This window comes from Engystomops pustulosus, chromosome 1, assembly GCF_040894005.1.
Source record: "Engystomops pustulosus chromosome 1, aEngPut4.maternal, whole genome shotgun sequence".
Taxonomy (NCBI): domain Eukaryota; kingdom Metazoa; phylum Chordata; class Amphibia; order Anura; family Leptodactylidae; genus Engystomops; species Engystomops pustulosus.
In genome coordinates, this window is record NC_092411.1 from 155,742,866 (window position 1) to 155,769,838 (window position 26,973).

The following is a 26,973-nucleotide window of genomic DNA, read 5'->3' on the forward strand; positions in this document are numbered from 1 at the left end:
GACCTGGATTAAAGCTTTGGTCCTAAAGCCACATGATGCCTAGAACTGTCATGCATCAGAAGGAGCCCAGGGCCCACTGCAGCTGGATATTGTCTCATATAGGGTCTCATCTCCATACCAAATGGAAATCAGGGTACCTCTGGTTTAGATATGGAGGGCTCACCCTCTGCCAAAACCGATCATGCTGGAGGATGCTGCAGGCAGAAGAATGGTCTCCATGGTATCTCCTGACATCTTCACCTGTCACATGTGCTCAGTGTGAACCTGCTCTCATGTAAGCACAATGTGCCAGTGTCTAACCTGCTAATCATGATCATCTGTTCAAATGCAGAACATTGACTTGTGAACCAGCTGGTGGTAATTTTGCAGGGCTCTGGAACTGCTCCTCCTTGCACAAAGGAAGTGGTAGCAGTAATTCTGCTGTTTTTTCCCTAAAAGGGCTCCTTGATGTCTCCTGGTATCTGCTTCATGCTCTGGACACTGCGCTGACAGATACAGCTAAATATCTTGCCACAGTTCTCATTGATGTGCTATCCTAGATGTGCTAAACCACCTCATCAAATTTTGTAGGATGTAGACACTGCCACATGCTACCTCAAGCAATGACAAAATGCAAAAGTGAGCAAATAATAGCCATAAAGGGTGAGACCAAAGAAATGGCCTGTGGTCACCACGTACTGATCCACCATCATATCAACATGCCGTCTGTTACATTTTTAAAAAAGCTGGAGAAATTGATTCACAATTCATGTTGATTCATAACTTTGATTTCACAGAAGTGTGATTGACTTGTGATTGATTTACATTATGCTGTTTAAATGTTCCCTTTTTTAACCATGTGTATTTATTTCCAGATACATGAGTGCAACCAACGAAAGGAAAAAGATATAAAGTGATGGTATACCTTTATGAGGTTTCAGGGTATTGAATCTGGAAGAAAGCCATGTCTTATCCGTGACCTCAGATCTTGGAGCTTGAAGCTCCAGCACTGGATATTCCACTTCTGGCTGTGACTGAGAGATAATTTGAGAAGCAGATGAAGTGGTTTATTTAATTGTGAAGTAAACACAAAATAGTTACTTATCCTAGAAAAAAAATCTTACCTGGAATACCACAACCTTCCCATCATCAGATTGGAGATAGAAAGTCCATGTAGATGATATAAAACTCTGAGCTGAACTTACAATGTCGCTGCAGAAGCCAGAAATCAAGTCAAACATGGAAAAGGTAGTGGGAAGTCTGAGATCCAGCATCTACATTTCACAGAAAAAAAAACCTATTAAGATACTAAACAACACGTTACTGATTTTTGATAAGTATTTCTGAAGCCCCAAATTAGTGTCCATACTGATTTGGCGGATTTGGCATCCAAATCCCTGAAGTCAAACAGCTTCTGCTTATGGCTGTGTTTTGTGCAAAAAGCAGCCAGTCAACCAGCTTTCGGCCCCTAAGCAACCACAGCTATGTTCTTGTATTTAATTGAAAATAAAACTGATTGTGGCCAGTTGCACCATACAGACTGTGTCGCTGCTGTGTCTTACAAAAGTGCCGGTACACCACAGGAGACAACTACCCCACTACCTAATCTATTACTTAACCTAGGGGGCCTAAAAATAGTAAATAAATAAATAAATAAAAAAGTTTAAAAAATAAAAAAAATTAAAGAAACCCTAAAAGTACAAATCACACCCCCTTTCCTTAGAACTGATGTAAAATAAACAAATGAAATCATAAATTTGTTAGGTATTGTCCTGTCTCATAAGTCACAATCTTTCAAAATTTAAAAACAGTTATTCCTTATGTACCCTCTAACAGAAAACATCCTAATCTCCACTATTTTACCATTTTGCAACTCAATTTAATAAAAGGCCATCTTTCGGTCCTACACCCATAAAAAATGGTGGCAAGGAAAATGTCAGCTCATCCTGAAAAAAATTACACAGCTTACACAGCAAGTTATTAGCCTCAGAAGATGGCAAACAAAGAAATGTTATTGTGTAGAAAAAGTTTAATCTAATTAAATATCTATACAAAATTAGTATCCATGTGACCATACTGACCCAAAGAATAAAGTGGAGGTGTCAATTGAAGCGCCAAATCAAAAACAGAGCCAAAAAGAAAATGGTGCAAATGTGCTTCCCAATACAATGAATAGAATATACTATACTATCAGGAGGGGAGCAAAAATGGAAACACGATAATGAAATATGACAGCATTATGGAATTTTAACTTGAAATTGTATTACCTGAATTTAAATTTGAAATTGACAAATACACAGTAGCTGGATTTTAACTTCAGTGAAGGGTGTGTGGTTTTCCCATGTGGAAGGGTGTGTGGTTTTTGCTTCTTTTACCGCTATGAGAATGACTAACTGGGTCTGAACACCCAGAGTGCCTTTAACCATAGGAAGGGTGTGGTTTTCCCATTGCTTCTTTTGCCACTATGAGAATAACTAGCTGGTTCTGAACACCCAGAGTGCCTTTAACTGCATTGAGACGAAATGTAGGTTGTTTTCCCTTTGCTTCTTTTACCGCAACGATAATGTCTAACTGGGTCTGAACACCCAAACACCGCAATGAGAGGAAGGGTTTGTGATTTTCCCTTGGCAGCACACTGGTGGCAGCATTGTGTCTACTTGGGGGCAGGCAGAAAAGGCTTCTGGGGACAGCCCTGTGATTACTAGTGCCAGGCAACACTGGCTATTGGGGCAGCCCTGTGACTACTGCCCTGTGACTACTGAGAATGGCATTTGCTACACTGTGACTACTGGGAGCAGAACTATGGCTACTGGGAGACAAATCGGACCCACAATTAAAGGGAATAGCCGAAAACGGTCCCACTGTGACTTTTAGAAGAAGTAGAACTGTTAAAGACTTCGTAGTACGAAGTAGACTGCCTGAGAGAAATAATGAAGGAAATTGGTTAAAAAAGATGACCCCTTTAGGGAACAATAGATGTGGTAGTTGCAACCATTGTTCCCAGATGATTCAGGGGAAAACTCTACAAATAGAAGGCATAGATCATAAAGTGAATTCCTTTATTACATGTAGATCGTGTTTCATTGTTTATGTTATTTTTTGTCCATTCGGACATTTTTACATAGGCAAAACCATTAGGACTTTGTTTACCCAGTTCAGGGAGCACAAAAATTCTATTATCAAGGGTAAAGGAGCTCCTCGGTTAATAGACCATGTTAGGATAGCACATAATGGCAACCCCAATATTTTGTCATTTGCGGGTTTGGAATTAGTACCTGCCCCGGGCCACGGTGGCGATAGACAAAAACAGCTCCTGAGAAGAGGGCGCGGTCGAATTTCGACTCCTCCCCTGTTTATGTTTTTAACCAATTGTAACAGGTTAAGGTTGTGGGTGTGTTCTGACGACGTCAGTGAGTTTTGCATGGCGGCCAACATAAATTGTTTGGAACACCCTGCAGTAGCAGGCAAGATGAAGCGCTAGGTTAGCACGAAACGATCCGTCCCTCCAACTCTCACTTTTTTCTTGTTGTGTAATGTCTCTCCCTGTGAAACAGAACATTTTTTAACGATATGAAATAAAAGAAAAATAATTTTTTGAAGAAAAACGGTGAGTGCCGACTATTTTTCTATCTTCCTGATGTATTATGGCTACTGGGACAGGCACTGTGACTACTGGGGGGGTAGCTCTGTGACTACTGGGTACAGCCCTCTGATTACCGGGGGAATCCCTGTGACTACTAAGGGCTGCCCTGTGACTACTGGGGGAAGTATTGGCTACTGGGGGCAGCACTGTGGCTACTAGAGGCAGCCCTATGACTACTGGCTACTGTGGGGCATAAGTGTGGTAACTTGTCATGGTTTTTTAAAGCGTCCTCTGATTTTTACCAAGTAAAGAATGAGTGAAACTCGGCTCTCATACAATTCATCATGGGAAATGGTATGAGCACTCCTTTTTCTTTCTCTGCTTGTTTAAAATGTGCTGAAGTCGGAGCAGTGATAAGGAGGACGGGTGTCAACACAGCAGTGGTAAAGGGCACTAAAAGTTCACAGTTTCGATCCCTGTGTGTGTCCTCCTCCTCCTGGATGTGGCCCCTTATTATTAATACTTTCATCTAGTCCCCCTCTGCCAAGCTGGATGGGGTGTAGTGTAATCAAATCTGCAGGAAGACTGCTTACCTACAGATTCAGCATGGATGATAAGTGTGCCTGTAGATATGTATTTAGGTATGTGTGAATAGGACGGCATATATTAGGGTTTTGTATATATATATCAGTGTGTAAAAGTGCATAAATGTTAATATGGGAGTGTATGATTGCAAAGTGTATGTACATTGTATTGCAGAGCTGTAATTAGGATTGTATATTTATGCTATTCTTGCATACATGCTTTGTAGCATATGTATAAGGTAATACATCATAGCAAAGATCATATTGGATTTTTGTTTCTGACAGTACAGAATACAGAAAAAGTAAAGAAGTGTGCACCTAGGCTTCGATTTCATTTTTTGCCTCAGGCAGAGAAGGTGGATGCAGCCCTGGTTCAGAGGCAGGGAGAGCTTGACTTCAATGTTAAAAACTCTGCCTCCCTGACTTTATACAACTGCTTGACAACACACTTGTAGTGGTTTATTAGGCCAATTTCTAGTGATCTAATAAACACATAGGCCTTTTTGTAATCCTTTTCTTGGTTATTCAGTTGAAAGATGTAATCTGCATTACCTTAACTTTATGTTTCAAATGAAAGAAATGTATATATGTAGAGTTGTTTATATTGCAGCCACCTTATCCCCTACCTTACCCTTCACCCCTTCCCCACCTGGTTTAGAAAGTAGCATTCCTTTTCCTTGTATACGTCTCAAAATCCATGGATATTGTTTGTATGATATTGGATGTAATTGATGTTAGGCTCAAAAAAGTTATTTTTAAAACAATAAATAAAAAGAGGTGGGGGTCTCTCCAAGTAATTTTTGTGGGAAGTGTTGAAATTAGACACACTGATGTATAAGGGATAATCTATGAATAGAGGGCCAGGTTTTTACCCCACTACATTGCACAGCTTGTTGGCAACATTTGCTGGCAGAAAAACATATTTTTCCTATGGCAGAACATCATTAGCATAATTGTACAAGTTGATTTAAGTAGGAAGGAGGCCATGAATAACAAATATAAGATTACCACAGTCACAGCGTCTGGATCTATGAGGAAGTGACCCTTGTTTAACATGATGGATTTTGATGTAAGATTTGCGTTAACTGTGAATATCTCTGGTTATGTGGCACCTAGAAACAAAATTCTGGTGCTATACTAAATTGTCTTCTGAAAAATTATTTAAATTGTTTGTAGGTGCCACAGTTCAGAAATTATAGCTGTTTGAAATGTTCCACCCTTTAGCCGACCAGAAGAAGGAAAGGGAGCAGGAAGATATAGGGACACATACATATAATGGTAAATGGTTTTTTATCTGGTAATTCTAAAAAATATAAAACAGGTAATTAATTAGATTATCCTATTAATTTAAAGTCTCACATGTGATAAAAAAGACAAAAAACAATTGTTATAATAGGCAGTCCCTGGGTAGGTTTGTACTTTAGTCGAATTTGTATGTAAGTATGTAAGGAACTATGGTATGTTGTAAATGTAACCCTAGATAAGGTATTTTCTTCATCCTGTGGGACAATGGGATTTTCATAATTTTGGTCTGTAATGGGATTGAGGATTATTAATAAAGCTTCATTCGAGACACCTTTATTCATTGCAGACACATTTGATAATTCTTATGTTGAAGATTGTAGCCTGGGAGTAAAGTTCAGTAAATCAACAGCATCCAGAAAGATGCCACAGAGGTCCGTTTGTAACTAGGGTTCATCTGTAAGTCAAGTGTTCTTAAAGGACATCTACTATCAGTTTAGCAATGGTAGATGTGTCCTAGTAAGAAGTTTGAACTTTGAACTTCTATAGACATCACCAGCGAATTTGTCTGATTGTTGGACACCCAGCCATCGGCTGAATGGAAAACCACATCTCCCCATGACCTTTGCCATACAGAATGGGATTTCTTGGATTCTCTGTTGAGTAAGTTCTCCCAGGAGTTCCATAAGAGTGAATAGAGTTCAGGATAGAGTTGTGACCTAAGCTGCATCTACTTCTAGGAGCCTTCAGCCGCAACTTCGGGGAAGGTCATACTTTCAATCCCCTGTTCTGCTGGACTGTCAATGCTAGGAGGTTAAATCAGTGAATAGGGAACATTTTCAAAGGTAAAAAACGCTTAAAGCTTATCTTTGAGTCATCACCAACCTGTCAGCTTTCTGCTCAATAGCTGTATATAGTCACAATGGGGCATATTTATCATATGCTGGCGCTCGTGCGCCAGCGTATGATAGCCCTGCCGCTGCATAGTGGCAGCCCGATACATCAAGAGGCTTACATCGGGGCAGCCGGCTGCGCAGTATTTATCCTACGCCAGGCAGGTAAAAAAAAATTAAGCCGGCGACTTTTCATATGTGAAAAGTCGCCCGCAGCAGCGAGTGCGCCGGCGTGGGGACAGTAACGCCCCGCGCCGGCCCACTCCCGGCCGGCCACGCCTTCCACTCGGCCGCCAGCGCCCCGCCCCTACACGCCCCACTGAAGGTGGCAGATCTGGGCAAATAATCGCAAGTGCTAGCAATAAGCTAGCATTTGCGATTATTTCAGGGCCTCTGGCGTGGCGTAGAGGTCCTGATAAATATGCCCCAATGTGAGCAATTGCAAATATTAATTAGAAATATGTTTAATATTCTGTGTTCATAAGGAGAGGTTAGTTATTAAATATGATTCCTATGTAGTGAAAGTATGAAATGATGTCTATTCTAGTCTATTCTTGCTGTTAATATGGGTCTGCATGAAATAGAGTCATTGTTCAGAGAGAATGTCAGAACTGCATTCTGATGTGACACTCATGAAGATGGATGGACTTACATCCTCCAGTAGTTCCCTGTTCTAATTTTTGGAACAGAAACCATTGGCTAGTTATTGATAGTTGTTAATGGTATATGTTTTTGTCTAATGATCAATGAGGGCTGCACTCTAAATACAGATTCAGTACATAGAAATGCCCAGGACTAGAAATTTTAGCTGCCATGCTTTTCCCTTTCCTTTTTTTTTAACTTTACAACTTTCCACTTAGATAATGGGTTTTAAATATAAACTAAAAGGAACAAAATGAGCAGAAATAACTAGAGAAAACCTGCAGTTACACAATGTGCCCTTGTCATGGAGTTAGCCAATTTCCTACTTGCATCTGGGAAGTTTCCAGGAAAATGTTCTATTTGTTTGAGGCCTTGTAACTTACATATAGAATTTTATTCAGCTTTATAGAATATAAATTGAGTGATAATCCACCAATATGCTGTAAACAGAGAGGTAGATTAATATTGAAGGGCACCTCATATTTTATGTGAAATATCATGTATTAAAAATTTTCTCCATAATTATGTGAAGATCAGAAGATCAGAAGAGTCATATTTTGTCTGAGATGGGTCAAGTTTAGAGGCTGCAGGGTGAGGGCCACTTCATATGCGGCTATCGGTTTGATAGCATGCTTCTGATGTTTCTGATTTTAAAGATAAGAAGTTCATCTTTCAGACTACATCTGGCTTGTGGTTTTGTGAGCTACAGAACTGGAGATACAGACAGTAAAAAAGAGGGATCAGATTTTTATTTTCCTCTCCCATTTCCAACCAGGGGCGTGTTAAGACTGCCATAGGCCCTGGGCTGTATGAATATTATAGCCCCTAGAAGTCTAGAATTTATTTCCTACATATGGTACAATAATCAAGCTTCTTGAAGAATGGAGGACGTGTCCCTTCTGTCTGCTTTCAATCTGCATTTTCAGGACCTTTGGAGCCTTCAAATGTCCTCATATGGCTCTTGTGTATATAGGTATTGAGAACAGGAACAGAAGTACGAGGATTTAATGAGTGAAGGTCCCTCTCAGTATTAAATTTGGTGGGTGGTTTGGAAGGCCATGGGCCCCTAGAAGGCTTGTGCCCGGGCAACTGCCCTTATATTATAATCTGCTACTGTTTCCAACTTTACATATATATATATATAATTGCATGCATGAACGCGGATCATGTTTTGCATGTTTTATTTTGTCAGGCTATCTGAGTGTTAGATCTGTCCAGGCTTTGGAGTAGCAGGCGTTTGTGTTTCTGTGTACTAGAAGTAAAAACTATGCTATAGATTTATAATTTTATTTGGGGTATGGGTGTGCACTGCCTGCACCGACTGCTGCAGGACACGAGGCAATCACCGCCGGCCTATGGAGCGAACTTTAGTAAGCCAAACTTTAGTGCCAAATTTGTGTTTTGTATACAAATTAATTAAATAATCTGGGCAATGATGTATTAAAATGAATTAATCGGGGGCACTCTATATGAATTAATCATGGGGCACTTTATTTCGATTCATTTACATGAACTTAAAGAGGATCTGTCACCCTGAAAAATGGCACTAGGAGCTGTTTACTTAACACTGCTGCGTCTGTTTTAGCACTAGGAGCTGCTTACTTTAGTAAGCAGCTCCTAGTGCCGTTTTCAGGGTGACAAGTCCTCTAAGAAATATGCAAATAAGGCTGCAGTGCTTTGGAGGGCTTACAAACATCAATGACATTGCTCCCTGCTACTTATCTCATCCTTCCCCATTCAGCTACATCATTCCTGGGTCCAGCAAAATGTAGAGCCGGAGCCCAGAGGTGCTATGCAAAAGCACTTTGGCCTAATTTGCATTGAAATTTTGGTATGGACAGAGTCTGATTGACATGTGTAGGCATAGCCCTACATAACATAGCGATTAGTTTGGGAAGGTAAATTGTGTGATGGATTCCCTTTAATCCACTGATGGCCACCTGCCATAACTATCTAAATTTCTTTTTGTTTTGGATTTTCATCAGTAATGGAATGACTTTGCAACCTTCTTGTTGGTGGGAAAAATACAAGCATGTGTAGTGTCAAGCCATTATTAAGCCAGGTCATCTTTGGAATGTGAGCCTACAATGTTGGGTTATTATGAATGTTGCGATTTATGTGGTGAGATTCTCACAACCCGAAAATGTGAGCATAATTGCATATAGGGAACATAAGATTGTGATGATTTGCGAACATACTAGACTATGGATACACTTGTGTTCCTGCCAATATTTTTTCTACAAATTTTAGAAAATGCACTATGAAGCTTTGGAAGAATGTTACAAAGCAAGAAGATTGTATATAGAGTCCTATTTACATGCAGCACGTTAACCATTTAATTTCCAGTTTTGCATTTCCATTTTTTTCTTCCCTCTTTCCACAAGCCATATCTTTTTTGTTTTCCATTTACAAAGACATAGGAGGGCTTGTTATCTGCAGGACAAATTGTATTTTCTAGTGACATAATTTAATTGCCAAAAAAAAACAGATGCACCATATTCCTAAGGCCCTTTTTCCTTTTTACATCTTTTCCTGTGTGGTCCAAATAACAAAATAAAAATATTTTTATCTTTTGTGAAAAAAAGAATTCTTAATTTTGCCATATTCTGACAGCAATAACTTTAACCTAATATAGTAGACGGGGCTGTGTAAAGTGTCATTTATTGTGGGACAAGCTGATGTTTTCAGTGATACCATTTTGGGGACTGTACAGGCTTTAGATCACAAAAGTGGCAATTTAGGCATTTGGGACGCCAAATACCTAATATGCGGCAATACCAAACATGTTTATGATTTTACTAATTTATTATTTTTTTTTTTAATGTGTGCTACGGAAAGGGGGGGGGGGTGATTTGAATTTTTATAATTTTAAAACATTATTTTCTTTTTTAACTATTATTTCAGACCTCCTAGGGTTATTTAACCCTAAAGTGTCTGATCACTCATACAATATACTGCAATACAATTGTATTACAGTATATTGTTAATTGTTAATATTGCCTCTGTATTAGAGTTTGTCTCTGACAGACTGTAATACAGATCGATGAATGACAGCTATGGGAGCCTTGCTCAGGCTCCCAGCTGTCATGGCAACCAATCGGCGCCCTCCAATTAAGTCATGAAAGGTGCCGATCAGCAAACCAAGATAGCAGCGTCCATTGGAAGCACTGTTAGGTGCCACTATCAGCTTTGACCGCGGCACCTAACAAGTTAACTGCCAGATCATTGCCAGCACTGACCATGGCAGTTACAGGTGGGTGTCAGCTGTGTAAGAAGGCTGTTACCCGCCGTAAATGGAGAGGGCTCAGCCCATACAACGTATATAGTTGTACAGCAGTCAGCAACTAGTTAAAGAACAGAAGTAGCTGAGTAGGTAGTTTTGTGGGGGGGGGGGATTTATATACCTAAAGTACATTTTGTAATATATCCATTTTTATCTGTTGTTTGCAATATCTCTGTTACCTTTTCCTTTTGGCTTTCAACCTCAGTAAGTTGTTTTCTGCAGCCTGTTGTACAACCATATTGCTCCTCGGTTTTGGAATAGGCTTCGGCACATGCTAAAACAGCGGGGAGAAGGAATACATACAACAAATGCAGGTTGTAACAGTTATGTATACAAATCAAAATCTTTCTTCATTGTACAAGATGTGAAAATATTTTATTTCTGTATTTAGTCTAAATTACTCACCTATATTAAGTTTCTGTTACAATTAATCTGTTTATATGGTAGCTGGTCATTTAGGACACTAAGTAGGCATGTAACATCAACACTTAAATCCTTGCTGTCCACCTGATGACTATAAACTTCAGATTGGTAAGAAAAAATTAAACATCTTTTATTTGACTTGGCTTTTTCTTCTCTATTTACCACTTTTTTTATGTACAACCTCCCTTCAATTTCACCATGGTTCAGTTTTCTGCAGTGTTCCTTGAGTTATCACCTGTTTAAGATTCAAGTTCAAGAAACTGTGTCTTTTTCAAAAAGTCACAAATAAGTCATACTATCCATACTTGCTCTTGGCAGGTGCAAATCCATACCTGTTCTTGGCAGGCACAGGAAATGGTTCAGAGCTGTTTGACTTTTTGAGGATTTTTTTTCAACTATTGTTAAAAAAAGTAGCACTTTCACTAAAAACCAGAACTCCTCAAACACCCACTGCATTAGAGAAAAGAGAACTACTAAGATACAACTTACCAGCATAAAAGCAAGAAAAAAAGGCGTACAAAGCTAGACTTAAAGGGGACTGTTTACCATCTTACTTATATGGAGATTAGCATATCATCCTATAGGGTGGTGTTACACAGATTCAGGGACACTTTGATTATACTTTCTAGCCACCACAGTTGCAGATATATAAGTCTCAGTCAGTGGCGTAACTAGGAGTGGCAGAGCACCATAGTAGGCTTCGGCATGGGGCCCCCTTCCCACTTGAAAATGATACATATTTGTACACTCACACATGCAATCACAATCACACATTTGTACACTTATGCACATATGCTCATATAGAGCATTTACACACACATACAGTATATGTAGACACCCATTCACCGTATACACATACAATATATATACATCATATATATGTTATATACATATTATGATGTACAAACTGCAGCATAATATGGATATAATGATGCATCCTCCACTCTTTAGTGATGCTGGGGCCCCCTGACACTGTGGGCCGCACAACCGTTGCTATGGCTACTTCCACTATAGTTACGTCCCTGGTCTCAGTATCTGACCATTATAATCCTGTGTATTATCAGACAGGGGGTGCTGGTGGAGGAGGCGTGGGTTATGCTAATCTTCTTTTATACTGTCCAATCAGCAGCAGACACTGTTAGAGAAGCAACAATGAACGTACCCAGCGTGTTCCCTCTATGCTCATGAATTATGCCGTGTTTACACATTGCATTTACTTTCTGTTACAATTTTGTTTACAAAGTGTTTACACAATGGCCCACCACTAACTGGTAGACATATTAAACTACATATACTCACCTACGCTCCTATTGATCCCAGATATGTCCTTCTCAAGGCTTGACATGCCGGGATAATGTAAAAAAGAAAATTATAATTAGCAGCACGGGGACAAGATGTCCAGTGCTGCGGACTGTTAATTATGCACACACCTGCACCCCCTTTTTCCATGCTGGGAAAGGGAGGTGACGTCACGCAGGGGGCATGCATAATTAGCAGCCCAGAGTGCCTGACATCTTGTCTCTGTGCTCCGGGTTGCTAATTATAAGTTTATTTCTTGGTGATCAGCTAGTGGTAGATTGCCCCTGTACCAGTTTTTTGACTGATGTTGCATGTTCTCTTTAGTTCAAGCTGCTTCCACATGTATTTATAGAGTGTCTGTGATACTTTTGTGTTGCTACTGCACTATACCTGAGGAGACACAAAATTCTGCAGTGAAAGGGGCGTTCTGGTGCAAAGTCCTTTTTAAGGAAACCCCATTTGCATATGTGTGCCCATATTCTGAAAGCTATAACTTTTTTATTCCTCAATTAAAAGAGGGTTGTTAGGGCTTGTTTATTGCGGGAAAAGGTAACAGTTAGATTGGTACCCTTGTAAGGTACATCTGACATTTTGATTGCTTTCTATTACATATTTTTGGGAGGTAGGAAGCACTAAAATTGCAATTTTTAATTCGCTTTTTATTTCAATTTTTTTATACCCATGACAATATAGGTATAATAATGTGATAGCTTCTTGGCCGAGGTCACTATGGACATACCAATTTTGTGTTTGTAGAGTGTTATTTTATGTATTTTATATTCAAGTATATACAGGGAAATGAGTGGTGTTTTTTTTTATTATTTTATTTATTTATACTTTGCTTAACTTTTTTTTTACTGTTCCACTTGGGGACTTACACTGGGGATACCTTGATCCCTTACTTCTGTACTACAATGTATTGTGGCTGTCAGTGTTTTATTGACATTTTGACCATGAGACCCAATATATATTAATATGATGTTAGCGCAAATGCAATGTTAACACAATGCAAGTGCAGATGTAATGTAAATGCAATGAGAACACAAATGCAGTTTAACCACAAATAGAGGCGCCAGAAAACTGTTGGATTCACAAAATATAGAACAAGTCGAGAGTTTAGGAAAACACCAATATTTTGGTTCCGACACTTCATAAATTAAAGGGAACCTGTAATCAGAATATGGCCTTTTAAAACACTAGCAGCATGTTGTGAAGCAACTGAGCATCTTATACATTATGTTTCTTTCATGGCCTGATGTGGTGGCATCATCCAGAAAATCAACTTTAAAATGAGATTTAAATTGGTTTTATGAAGTCAAGGAGGCAGAGAGTTTAACACTGAAGTCAAGCTTTCCCTGCCTTAAAATGCCCCCTTCACTGTAATTGATGGTTCTGCGTCCAGGGCCGTCATTGATCAGATATCCTTAAGTCTGGCCCATGATATCAATCACATGGGAGGACGTGTTCAGAGGCAGGGAGAGCTTGACTTGTTAAACTTTCCACCTCCCTGACTTCATACATCTAACTTACATCTAACTTCAAAGTTGATTTTCTGGATGATCCCACCTAGCTTGGTCATGAAATAAACATGATCTGGAAACTGTCCAACAACACACTGGTAGTGATTTATTAGGCTTATTTCTGATGACAGTTTAAGGTGTAAGGGGATCAGAAATGAAAAAAAAAAACAAAAAACACCAGTTTGTCCTATACGTTGGCAGATTTGTGGCCACTCGTCTGCCTATGGAGGGAGGAGGGGTGTAGAGCATTCGCCCCTCTCACCTCCTCCTCCCGGTCCTTTGCTCGCCTGGATCTGGTCTGGGTGAACACAATGCCATGTGACGGAGCCCTAAGCAGGATCAGAATGGTCACATACTGGGACTTCGCAAATGTTGGGTCTAGTAAAAAATTCATAGGGGCCCTGAATCTGTGTAGTAGCCCCTATAGGATGGTATGCTAATCTTCACAAGTATATTATGCCACATAGAGTACACAATCTTGGAAACTAAAGTAGCAGAAATGCTTTGCTGTATTAGGATACACACATTTCCTTAATTTTACATTTTCCTTGGCAATCTAGCATCTACTAACAGCTGGAGCTCCAGCTGACCCAAAAAAATTTACAATTTTAAGTGCCTGGTGCACAATGTGATGATGGTGTAAATGGGATGTTTCCTGTAAAGCTTCAAGCACATTATTGGCACTAAAATGATAACAGAAATATTTGGCATTTCTAAATACAATATGGCAGATTTATCAATAGTGTCTTAAAAGAAATCTACCATTTGCTTTTATGCATTATGAACCAAACATACCTTGAGAATGCTGTAGCGACACTGATGCAGAAACGTATCTTCTTTATCCCTGAATTTAGTGGTTTTGCTGAAAAACTATTATAAAATTATGATAATGAAGCGTTGTCGCTCCATTTGCCAGTCTCGGCACTTCTGCTCTTACCCTGCTTCAGAGAACGCTGTAATCACTGTGTTGTCCCTGACAGGCAGAAGTAATCAATCGCTGCACCATCCCCAGCTACCGTGTATAAGGTTGTTAAGCCTTGTCTGGACAGTTCAGTAATCCTGTGTAATGTGTTTATGAACGGCAGCCAGCATGCAACCCAGCTTTCCCAAGGTTCCTGAATTATATAATTATTTTTTGAGCAAAACCACTCGGAGCAGGGATTAAACAAGATAACAAATAACAAATGGTAGATTTCCTTTAAAAGTAGGACAGTGCGCAGTTTCATAGATAGATAAGGTTCAGAAAGATACTGGTCAAACAAGTGCAACCTATAAACCTCATCATTGGTTACACTACACAGCTGATTTTGTACCTGATTTATCAAAGTGATTGAGCCTGGATGATAAATCTGGTTTATTTTTACATTTTGCAGTCATATGTTGCACTTCCTATTAGTTGAATTTGCTTATGTCAGAAAATGTGTCAGAACGCTGGCAAATTTGTATAATATTTCCCTTTCGAACAAAGCCACACCCCCTTTTACGACAGAATTCTGTCATAAACAGATTGATAAATCTGTCCTTTGTATACCTTAATATTATCCAAAGTTACCTGATTCACATTCAGCTCTAGTGGTATTGAGGTCAGCAGTGACATCCACAAAGTGGCAAATGGAAAACAGTCTGCATCCTCTGAAGCAGGCGCTAAGGACATCATCCTGTTGGAAGACAAGGGGAGCATGAACAACTGTATTTACTCAAGTTTATGTGTTCCATTACAATGGAACAAAGAAACAAAATCACATCATACAAAAAATAAAACATAATTGAGTCTTCCTGGGGCAACAATAAGTTGGTGCTATAAGAGGGGAGTAGAGACAAGTCAATTTGCACTGCTTTATTTCGTTCCATGAAAGGGAACCTTTCACCACATTTTTCACATAGCTAGTGACAAGTTCCAATAGAGCCCTATTAACTACTTTCCACACCACTTTTAACACGATTTTATCAGGTTAAATGGGGTGTTGTTACTCAATTAAGGGCAGCGTTAATTGAGCCATCGGTTCAGTGCAGAGAGCTGGCTCCTGCCGCTCACGTAAAAGAGACGGTTCTTAGAGCTGACACATTTCCAATTAACATCTACCTCATGTATGTGTATGACACACAGCATGCCTCCATGGACTTCTACCCATCCCCCTGCCTATGGAGGCATGAATTCATGTGATCAGATACATACATACATACATGATACATACAGATACATGAGGTAGATGTTAATGTCTCTGGGTAAAGGATCTTAGATGACATTACCCTGATCACTTAATATGAAGTGCACTGATATAACAGAACTCTCAGAAACAGAGCTGCATATGTCTGTAGATGAATATTGGCAGACAGTCCCTAAGTACTAGTTCTATACAGCAGCATGTCCTTGCAGTGATACCTGTCCATTCCAGAAGAAAGAGGTAGGGCAATGCAGCTAAAATTTTATATGCAGGACTCCATTAATAGACTCACATCAGTTGAGTTGGATATATGTTTACAAACTTATTTCTTAACATTGCAGCCATGGAGATGAACCATTCAGGGATAAGGGCAATGTTTTATAATCATATTTTTTTATGAAGAATTTATTTTGGATGGGTTAATTTAAATGGCAGGTTCCCTTAAAGTTGAACAGGAATCCATATTTTCCTATCCAACTTCAGTGTGCATACATGTTGGGGAATCTGAGAAGTTAATTGAGAAACTTTCTTGACCTTCATCCAAGTTTCTATAAGAGACTGTTCAAAAATAACATCAGTATTTGTGCTTTAGATTACCAGCCTAGTGTAATATATCATACTTGCAATACAGCAGCGGAACAATATGCCTTATAAATGGCAACATGTCAACACAGCTATTTAACTGGAATAGTGAGATTTTAGTTTTCAAAAGAACAACTCATACATAGATGGTTTCCCTAATACAAAAACACACTAGCAGAGTTTTCAATTATATCTTCACCACATGCTCCCCAGGGAGCTCAGGAGACAGTGATTTAAAATAGGGTTTCATGGCACGTCAAGGGCTATATTGGGACTGCAGGAGCAGTCCTGGAGTCACTCAGTACCAGTCTCCATGCTGGAGTTGTTTCCATACCAGGATTTGGAATTTTATATCCATTCTTATCATGATTCTCAATACCAAATTGATACTCTGACACAAAAAGAACTTTTTAAATGGTTGTGCATTATGTTTTTGGTGACTTGTTTTAGTGTTTAATATATGGAAGTAGTAAATCTGCGTACGTTCAACTGTTTTTTCAGCATAGTTTTATTTAAACCAATACATAAAAGTTACATTAGCAATAGGAGGACACTTTTACAGGATCATATTGCTGGCATGACAATGTTTTTTGACTTTATGGTTTATGATTATTGCAATATGCTATTTGTATTCAATGGCTGCAAATTTTGTTTTATCGGTGAACACCTATTTATGTGTCAATGATCTTACTTACCTTTTAAGACTCTTCTACAAAAATAATTGACTCACCCCCCAGTCTCATCTAAATTGCATCACATCTTACATGAAGCCTACCAGTGGGAGTGACATCAACAGTAAGCAACCATACGGACAGGACAGGCAAAAACGTGGCCTGTAAGGCCCCTTCCACACTTGCGTTGCAGATCATGTCAGAGTTTGATCAGGGTGCGATCAGTTTTTGGTCAGTGAAAAACGCACATTTTGCATCAGAGTTCAATCAGCTTTCAGTCAGAGTTTGTTCAGTGTCTCAGTTTTGCACGCGCGTTTTTGTTGCAATTTCAATGCAATTTCAATGCGTTTTTCAGGACTCAGGACTGAGCTCTATGTTTTCTATGGCAATTGATGCGTGAAAAACGCATTGCACTTGCATTGCACTTGCAAGTGTCTCAGAGTGCAATGCGTTTTTGATGCATCTCCATAGACTTGTATGGTGCTGCGTTTTTCACGCGCGTGACTTGCAAAAGTAGGGCATGTCGAGATTCAAACGCGTGTTAAAAAAAACGCACCATACAAGTCTATGGAGATGCATCAAAAACGCATTACACTCTGAGACACTTGCAAGTGCAATGCGTTTTTCACGCATCCATTGCCATAGAAAAGATAGAGCTCAGTCCTGAGTCCATTTCACGCGCATTTTCTGCGTGTGAAAAACTGAAAAATTGAAATTGCATTGAAAACGCGCGTGAAAAACTGAGACACTGAACAAACTCTGACTGAAAACTGATTGCGCGTTTTTCACTGACCAAACCCTGATCGTACCCTGATCAAACTCTGACGTGATCTGCAACGCAAGTATGGAAGGGGCCTAAGTGTAACTTTTATGGTGACAATAAGATTATGATGAGAAAGAAAGTTGTGGATCCGGGGATTCACTTCTTACGTAGATTGTCAGCATGGATTATCAGGGAGGTTTGGTGGGGTTTTGTTCAGGGGGCCCAGACTAGAGTGGGGCCTGGGGCGAGTAGTAGGGCGCCCCCACAGCCTCTGCTGCATAGCCTGCACTCCTTGTCCTATCTTTCACCGCAGCAACAGTCGGAGCAGAGGCAGGTGTTTAACCCTTTGTCTGCCACAGTATAAATTCCTGCAAGCTGGATTTCCCTCCTGCATATGTATGTGTGATTAATGTATGTGTCTGTATTTATGTTTCTGTGTCTGTATTTGTGTATGTTTGTGTGAATTAAATGGACATGTAGTATATAACCAGTGTGTGTGCATATTTCTGCATCTAATTGTGTAAATATATGTATGTATGTTTGTATTTATTTATGGGCGTGTGTGATAATATGTGTGTGTATATTTCTATGTCTGTATGATCATGTACCGTATTTTCCGGACTATAAGGCGCACTTAAAAGCCTTGGATTTCCGTGGAAATCCAAAGTGCGCCTTATAGTCCGGTGCGCCCTATCTATGGCACAGGGCACAGGGCAGCGGACCATACTCACATAGGTCCCCGCTACCGGAGACCGGAGATCTCCAGCGGGAACTGCAGACCACGCGGCATGAACAACTTCTGCCGCATGGTCTGCAGTTCCCGCTGGAGATCTGCTGTCTCCGGTAGCGGGGACCTATGTAAGTATGGTCCGCTGCCCTCCTCCACCTCCCCCTCACCTTCCCCGCTCACCTTCCCCGCGTTCCCCGTCGCGTCTAGGCGTCGCGTCCCGTCGGGTCTCCGCCACGCCCCCGGACCTCCGCCACGCCCCCGGACCCCGCGCCTTATAGTCCGATGCGCCTTATATATGTAATTATTACATATATAAGGCGCATCGGACTAATGCGCCTTATAGTCCGGTGCGGCTTATAAGGCGCAAAATACGGTAATTGTATAGAGCAGTAGAGCAGATTATTTATATGTGTATAGGACAGTATTTATTACAGATATATAGAATGGTATGCATATATATGTCTCTGCAGCTCCACGTGTTACTCATCCTCCTGTGCAGTTGCCTATAACAGCGAAAATAGAACCTGTAGCGCGTGTAATTTTTGCAGTTATATTTAACAGAAGCATGTTGGAAGGAACCATGTATCCCTATGGAGAACGAAAGGTGAATGTAAGAGATTCTGTTCAACTTCCATTTAATCCCTTCCGGCCGCAACCCTTTTTCGTTTTTTGCGTTTTCATTTTTCACTCCCTACATTCAAAAATCTATAACTTTATAACAGAGCAGTGTTATAGCTTATTTTCTGCTTAACAAATTATACTTCAAAATGGTGGTATTTAATATTCCATGCCTAAACTGGGAAGCGGGATAAAAAAATTCCAAATGCAGTGAAATTGGTGCCGTATTCTTGAGGGCTTGGATTTGACAGATTTCACTGTACGCCCCAAATGACATGTCTACTTTATTCTTTGGGTCGGTGCGATTATGGGGATTTCAAATTTGTACGGGTTTTATAATGTTTTCATACATTTACAAAAATTAAAACCTCCTGTACAAAATTTTTTTGGGGATTTTGCCATCTTCTGGCGCTAATAACTTTTTTATACTTGGGTGTACAGAGCTGTGGGTGGTGTAATTTTTTGAGACTTTTGATGCCGTTTTCAATGTTATCATTTTTAGGACTGTACGACCTTTTTATCACTTTATTTAGAATTTTTTCTATTTTTTAAAATGGCAAAAAAGTACCATTTTCGACTTTTCGGCATGGGGAGCGACGATTTCTTGCATGATGGCGGCGTCCATGTGCCGCCATCTTTTATAAGCCACCGACAGCTTCGCCGGCATCAATCGTCAGAAAAAAACACTCACGATTGGTGCTAGCACCGATTACAGGTGTTACCAGTAAATATTTGCTGTAATGTGCAGCAAAGACTTACCGGCTATGGAGTGGGCTCAGTGAGGCCCCGTGAGCCCTCTCCATGCACCCACACCTGGCATGTGACATAATACTACGTCATAAGTCGGTAAGGGGTTAAAGAGGAACTTTCACCACCTCACACATGTGGAGATTGACATACCATTCTGTAGGGGCTGCTACACTGATTCAGGAGCACAGGGTTGCGGAGATATCAGTCCCAAGATCTGACTATTATAATCTGTGTTTGGTCAGAGAGGAGGAACAGGGGCTGGGGCTGGAGCTCGAGGCGTGTGTTATGCTAATCTTCTCTCATACTGTCAGTAGTGAGCTGTGACTTTTTTCTATGTTCATCTTAAGGCTGTGGTTACACAAATTCCGCTGGTATTCTGTTAAAATTGTGTTTACATTGTGTTTACAAAAAATGCAATGATTCAAATTGCAATGTAATGCAAACACAATAGAAATGTGAGCACAGTGTAAATGCAAATGCATTGTAATCACACATGCAATGTAAACACAAACGTGATGCAAGTGCAATATAAACACAATGTAAACGACATGTAAACGTAAAGACAAATGCCATGTAAATGCAAACGCCACACAGATGTAAATGCAAATGCAATGCAAGCGGCACATAAACGCAAAGTTAACGTAAATGCAATGTACATACGGATGCCACATGAACACGAAGCAAATGCCCTATAAATGCAAATACAACAAAAAAGAGATGCAAACGCCATGTAAAATACAAATGCAAATTAAATGTACACCACATAACCGTAAGTGTAAACGCGACATAAATACAACGTAAACTCAAATGCCACATAAACATGAATGCAACACACATAATCGTAAACACAAAGAAAAGTTAACATAAACCTACTGCAAAAACCGCATAAACGTAAACGAGATGCAAAAGCAAACCCCACATAAACATTGCAACGATAATGCCATGTAAGAAAACAAAGACAAAGAGCTACCGGCACTACTGCAGTGAATGATCCCTGTCCAAATCTGCTCCTCCCACATGGACCACGGGTCACATCTAAGGGTGCTCAGCTCCAAATGCACACAGAATGTATCCAGTCACGATTGTAGAAAGTAGTGAAGCGGCACTCACCGGGACGTGTTCAATCCTTTATTCAAGCAAAGTGACAACACGGACAAATATAGAGCCGTGACAGGCGACGGGTCGTTTCGCGTCGAACAGGCGCTTTCTCAAGCCAACCTGGTAGGCTTGAGAAAGCCTTTTGTGTTTAATTATGAAAAATAAATAATTTGGCAAACATTTAGCAAAATTCTTTATTTTCAAAGTTCTAAATTCTCTACTTTCAATGCAGATAGACATAGCACCCAAATAAATTCATAGCTTACATTTCCCAAATGTCTGCTTTATGTTGGCATAGTTTTTAAGATTCAACTTATTTTACTAGAATGTTATGAGGCTTAGAATTTGGGTGCAATTTTACAAATTTTACACATTTTTGGGAAAATATCCAAACCCCGTATTTAGAGGTTGACTGTGAGAGGCCTAAACCTCATATGTGGTGGTAAACTGCTGTATGTTATTCACTTTTTGTTGGTGGTGAAAATGAAAATCAATTTTTAGGAAGATTGTTTTGTCTTTGTTCATTTTAGCATCACCCTCTTTTCAAATACATAACTTTTTCGGCTTAAAAATTTGGATAAGCGCTTAATTTTTTGCGAGAAGCATTTGTTCTTTTTAATGGTTATATTTTGGAGCGAGTAATATTTTTTAAATCACTTTTTAGACCATTTTTAAAGGGTATTTAATAAAAAAAAATTCAGATTTTTTTTTTATTTTACATTTTTTACAGGGTTCGCCACATACCAAATATGTGTGTGTGTGTGGGGGGGGGGGGTGTATTTTATTCAATTTTACTGAATAAAAACAAATTTGGAGAAAATCTTGTTCATTTTGGCATCACCATCTTTTCAAATTCATAATTTTTTTTTTCGCCTGACGAATCTGGTTAATGGCAAATTTTTTGCAAGAAGAGTTGAAAAGAAAGTAAATCACCTTTTAGAGCATTTTTTAAGGGTTTAAATTACAATGATCTTTTTTCCAAAAATGTTATTGGGGTTTGTTTTGGTGGCGTTTACCGTGTGGTTACAGTAATGATTCTGTTTTATTATACAGATTGTTACAGACACGCTGATACCAAATATGTTGGTGGTGGAGGGGGGGGGGGTTATGAAATTTTTTTTTTTTATACTTTATTAATTGTTTGTATGGTGATGTGTTGCATTAGGGGCTTATATTTTATTTATTTAGCTTTTTATTTATTTTAATGTTTTAAACCTATTTTTTTTAACTTTTTTGCTTTATACAAACTTGAACCAAAGATGCTCTGACCGCTGGTTCAAGTCTGACCGCTGCTCTACAATACTTATTCATTGTTAAACATGCAGACAGTTTACAGTCAATCCTGGAACATCGGGAAGCCACCGGTCACTTGTCAGACCTTGGGGCTGCCCAGAAGATGATTGGATCCTCCGGTAAGTGGCACAGGGGATCTGATCCTTACAGGGAAGACCATTACACGCCGCTGTCAAGCTTGATCCAATCGCGATCCAATTCTGGGTGATAGAGCATGTTGTCAACTGTAATATACAGTTGACACCCGCGTCTTTTGGTGCTGGCTCCATTCGAGAGCCATTGCCAGAAGCTGGATGTAATAGAACGTCCCGATGTGGGAAGTATCTTCTTGAAGAGATGTACTATTACGTCCAAGTGCGTGAAGGGGTTAAACAGACCTATAGGCAATATCTACATATTTTCTCACAACATGTTTAAAAAGTTTTGTATTAATAATATACTAGCTCAGATTTATTAAAGCCCCTGTGACAGTTTTCTGTTATTTTATGTGCAAACAGCTTGCACATGTATTAAAAAGTGTCCGCAACACATTTATGTTGTCACTGCACTATACCCAACGCAACACAAAATGCTGCACTGAAAGGGGCGTTCTGGCACACAGTCGGACCATTGCAGACAACACGTGTGAAAATTTACATTTCATGTATATACGAATATAGTTAATACTTGCTTAAATATGTAAACTTCACACTGAGTAGAGGGTGTCATGGACAAGCAACACTCGGCCAAATAAATTGTATTAGCAACAAAGTGGATATTATCATAAAGTGCTTGTGCGCAGTCATGTGCTATATCAGTAAATTAATGCATAAAGTGCCAAAAGATGCTCTTTATAACATACCCATGTTAAAGTTTTCTGTATAAACGTGGTTGCCAACCCCAGACCTGCGCTTCGGTGTCTGTGCCTTTCTCAAGGGGAATCACATGTTTAAAAAATTTTGTATTAATAATATTAAAGCCCCTGTGGCAGTTTTCTGTTATTTTATGTGCAAACAGCTTGCACATGTATTTGTGACGCAACACTAATATTGCACTGAAAGGGGCGTTCCGGCGCACAGTCGGACTGTGCGCCACATCATGCAGTGTCTGACCGAATTGTGTCGCAGGCCCTATGTTAAAGGAGCACAAAAAAAGTTGCAAGCAGTGCAAGGCACACCAGATTCATGAAGAATGGGTGCCACAATTCATGAATTTGGCGTACACTGCACACTCTCAGGCACACTGCATATGGTGCAGTTTGCACTATTTTTGATAAATGTGCCCCACTGTTAACTTAAATGCTGAAAGAAGTGGTATGGAACATGCCACTCTTGCTTTTCATCATACAATTACATTTTTTTTGCTGAAACTGGACATCCCATTTAAGTAAACAGCAAACAGGAAAAAAATCTGCAAGCAATAGATACCTGGTTGGAAACTGATACCTGCTGATATTGTAAAGCCACAACATCCCTTGCAATTAAACCATTAATAGAAGAAAAGTGATTTACCCAGGCATTACCTTTTTTGTTATCTATAACACGTTTATCTCAGCTGGCCTAAAGCCTAGAGAAGAGTTTTCAAATAGCTTATCCTGCTGCTCACACTCATTACTCTACTTGACCACACAGCAGGGAGTCTGTTTTTAATCTTCATGTTGAAAGATGAGGTTTTTCAGAGGTTGTTAAATAAAAAAAAAAATAAAAAAAGGAATCAAATTAAAGTTCATGTCCTAGTTTCCATAAATACTTTTATAGCTTCCAACAAGCCATTATTGAATGTGCTACAAACAAAAGGTTGTGAAAAGTAAAAATAGGTGAGATTCATAAAAAAAACCTTTTTTCTGCAATGTCATACAATGACTTTGTACCACAGCTCATTCCTGGCATATTTGAACATCCATTGAAAACTCCATTACAAATACATACCTTAAAGGAAACCTACCACTTGTAGTGGCAGGTTTCTGATGGAAATACCGGGCAGCAGCTCAGGGTGAGCTGGTGCCGGAGCTTATTTTCGTTAGTGTTTTAAACCGCGGTATCGCGGTTTAAAACACTTTTTAAACTTTATAGCCGGCGCAGGCAGGTATGCGCTAGGCGCTTACCGTGCGCGCGGCTACATAGGAAGTGAATGAGAGCCGCGCGCATGGTAAGCGCCGAGCGCGTACCTGCCTGCGCCGGCTATAAAGTTTAAAAAGTGTTTTAAACCGCGATACCGCGGTTTAAAACACTAACGAAAATAAGCTCCGGCACCAGCTCACCCTACAAGTGGTAGGTTTCCTTTAAGTATGACCCCCATGTGTGGTCAGGATTCTATACTTGTTCTACTAGACTACAGTGATATATATTATTATATATATATATATTATATATATTGAGGAAAGTTACAGTATCTCACAAAAGTGAGTTCACCCATCATTTTTGGAAATATTTAATTCTTTCTTTTCATGGGACAACCTGAACATATGACACTTTGAAACAATGTAAAGTATTTAGTGTAAAGCTTGTATAACTGTGCACTAACAATGTACCCTCAAATGACTCAACACACAGTGAGTAACAAAAGTGAGAACACACCTAAGTGAAAATACTGTATATGTGTTCAAAATATCCATATAATGACATGAATGGTGAAAAACTCCTTACATCACTTTTAAATATGTAGAAGCTTTATGAGAAATAACATTGTGTAGTCTAATGGTGAAAAAAGAAAAGATCCAGCAATCCAGATACAATGCAAATCTTCCACGTTTATCTCTTAAAACCCTTGCATCCACAAGTGTGAACAAATCGTGCACTAGATCGACACGTTTTGGCTGTTATGCCTTAGTCATTGTGTAGGCTATTGTTGCATCAGTTACATGCAGCTGCTGGTTATATATTACATTAACTAGAATAGAATTGGAATGCTGAGTGGAAATCACTTTCCCAAATTCTTAGGGGTATTATAGTACTTTTTCTTAACAACCTATTCTATAAGCTAATGGTTTATTTTTTTTTATTACTATGATGATTGTTTACTCTTCTTTAAAGGGGTATTCCAGGAATCAGCATAATTCATATACAAATGAGTCAGTAAAATATAAGCAAATATGTAATTAGTTGTTATTTAAAATTCTGCTCCCCTAAGCAGAAAAATGCTACTGACCTATACTGTAGGGAAGAATTAAAATGCTACTGGCCCTTTAATCAGTCCTTTTATTTCCTCCGTGTGGAGCAGACACAGGACAGAAGATGGCTGCTGGTCACATGTCCACATCACATGTCCTGCACCTGCCTGGGCAGTGTTGTGGTAAGGCGTCATCTCAGTGATGCCGTGTATAGTAGTTACACATCTTTACTATGGTATCTGCTATATCATCACTGGGATGATTCCCGGAATACCCCTTTAAATCTTTATAGGAGAGATCCCTTTACTAGGGATATTAGCTCGCTTGTTTGTTTTTTTAAACATGCTTTATTGAAAGTATACTACAAGCATTACAATAAACAATGGTATGGAACAGTACAATTGTCTCATTATTTCTGTACCTAACAGAGTAGGACAAATGAAACAATAACAACTTGGTACCACTTGCAGACTGCAATTATATGAAGACATTTATAAGATATAGGAAGTTAAGTTAAAGAGTGTCTGTATACAGCCTCATGCACGGCTCCATATCCCCTCTGTCCTCTTGCATCTACAGCTGCCAGGCTGTAAAAACAGCTAGAAAGGACTGAGATCCCACTATAACATCAAAGAGTGCACTCTTTTTACACTGACACCAGATGATTCCATAGATTACGACAGAACCTGTTCTGTTAAACGCTAATACATGTAGAAACACTCCCAAAAGAAAAGAGGGTGTTGGCAGAAATTTTGCATTAACGTCACTGATCATTTTGCCATTCTTTTCATCTGTCAGTGTCCGCTTTCAATCGGTCAGTAATCCATCATCAGTATTGCTTAAGCCAAAAACAAACAGGAGTTGATCCAAAACAGAGATGACCAGTAAATGGGATATTTCCATGTCCTCTGTGTTCTGTATCCACTCCTGCTTTTGGCTATCAATCCTGAAGCTGTTCATCCTTCTGACAGATGAAATGAAGGGGAAAACCAAACATAGTGGCAACATCATAAAGTGGTGGAGGGTGAAAACAGCTTTATGAAAATCACAAGGTGTTCCAGGGAGACAGCGGTCAGTTGGCAGCAGCATGGGTACGCCGCAGAGTGGCACAATGACAAATTATGGAGGTGGCAGCAACATGGTAGGCCACAGTGTGCACAATGACAGAGTGTGGTGGTGGGGGCAGCAGCAGTAGGAGGTCAGAGAGTGGCACAATGACAAATTATGGAGGTAGCAGCAACATGATAGGCCACAGAGTGGCACAATGGCAAAGTGTGGAGGTGGTGGCAGCAGCAGGAGGTCAGAGAGTGGCACAATTACAGTGTGTGTAGGTGGGCGGCAGCAGTAGCGGCTGCATGAGGCCAGAGAGTGGCACAATGTCAAATTCTGGAGTGGCAGCAACATAGTAGGCAACAGTGTGGCACAATGACAGAGTGGATTTGGCACTAAGTCAAATCCACTTTGTGTCAAATCCACTATGTGGGACTACAGAATCCCAAAAACTGACACCCTGGACTTTGTGCAAAAATCACTCCATCAGCTATGTGGATTTGACACAGATCTCTTGATGTCTACTTTAGCAACAAAAAGAATTAAAATTTGGGGAATACAGAACCACAAAAACTGATACCCTGGACTTTGAGCAAAAATCACTCCCTCAACTACTGAATGCAAGCAGCTAGACGCTAGAGACAACAGTGTAGTGTGAAATGACGGGATTTCAAATGGCCCTTTGTTTCCATAGGGCTGTGACATCACATAAGCCTG

The 26,973-nt window shown here is 39.7% G+C and overlaps 1 protein-coding gene across 1 annotated transcript in view; it reads right to left on the reverse strand.

Moving 5' to 3' along the window:
- The window catches only part of TMEM59L (transmembrane protein 59 like), a 47,031-nt gene that overhangs the window by 13,234 nt on the left and 6,824 nt on the right, over positions 1-26,973 (reverse strand). Inside the window, exons 2-5 of the mRNA XM_072112423.1 lie at positions 15,001-15,106; positions 10,386-10,480; positions 1,104-1,253; positions 905-1,013 (exon numbers count right to left, since the gene is read on the reverse strand). Of these exons, the coding sequence (XP_071968524.1) occupies positions 905-1,013; positions 1,104-1,253; positions 10,386-10,480; positions 15,001-15,106 (460 nt within the window). The remainder of the gene's footprint in view (positions 1-904; positions 1,014-1,103; positions 1,254-10,385; positions 10,481-15,000; positions 15,107-26,973) is intronic.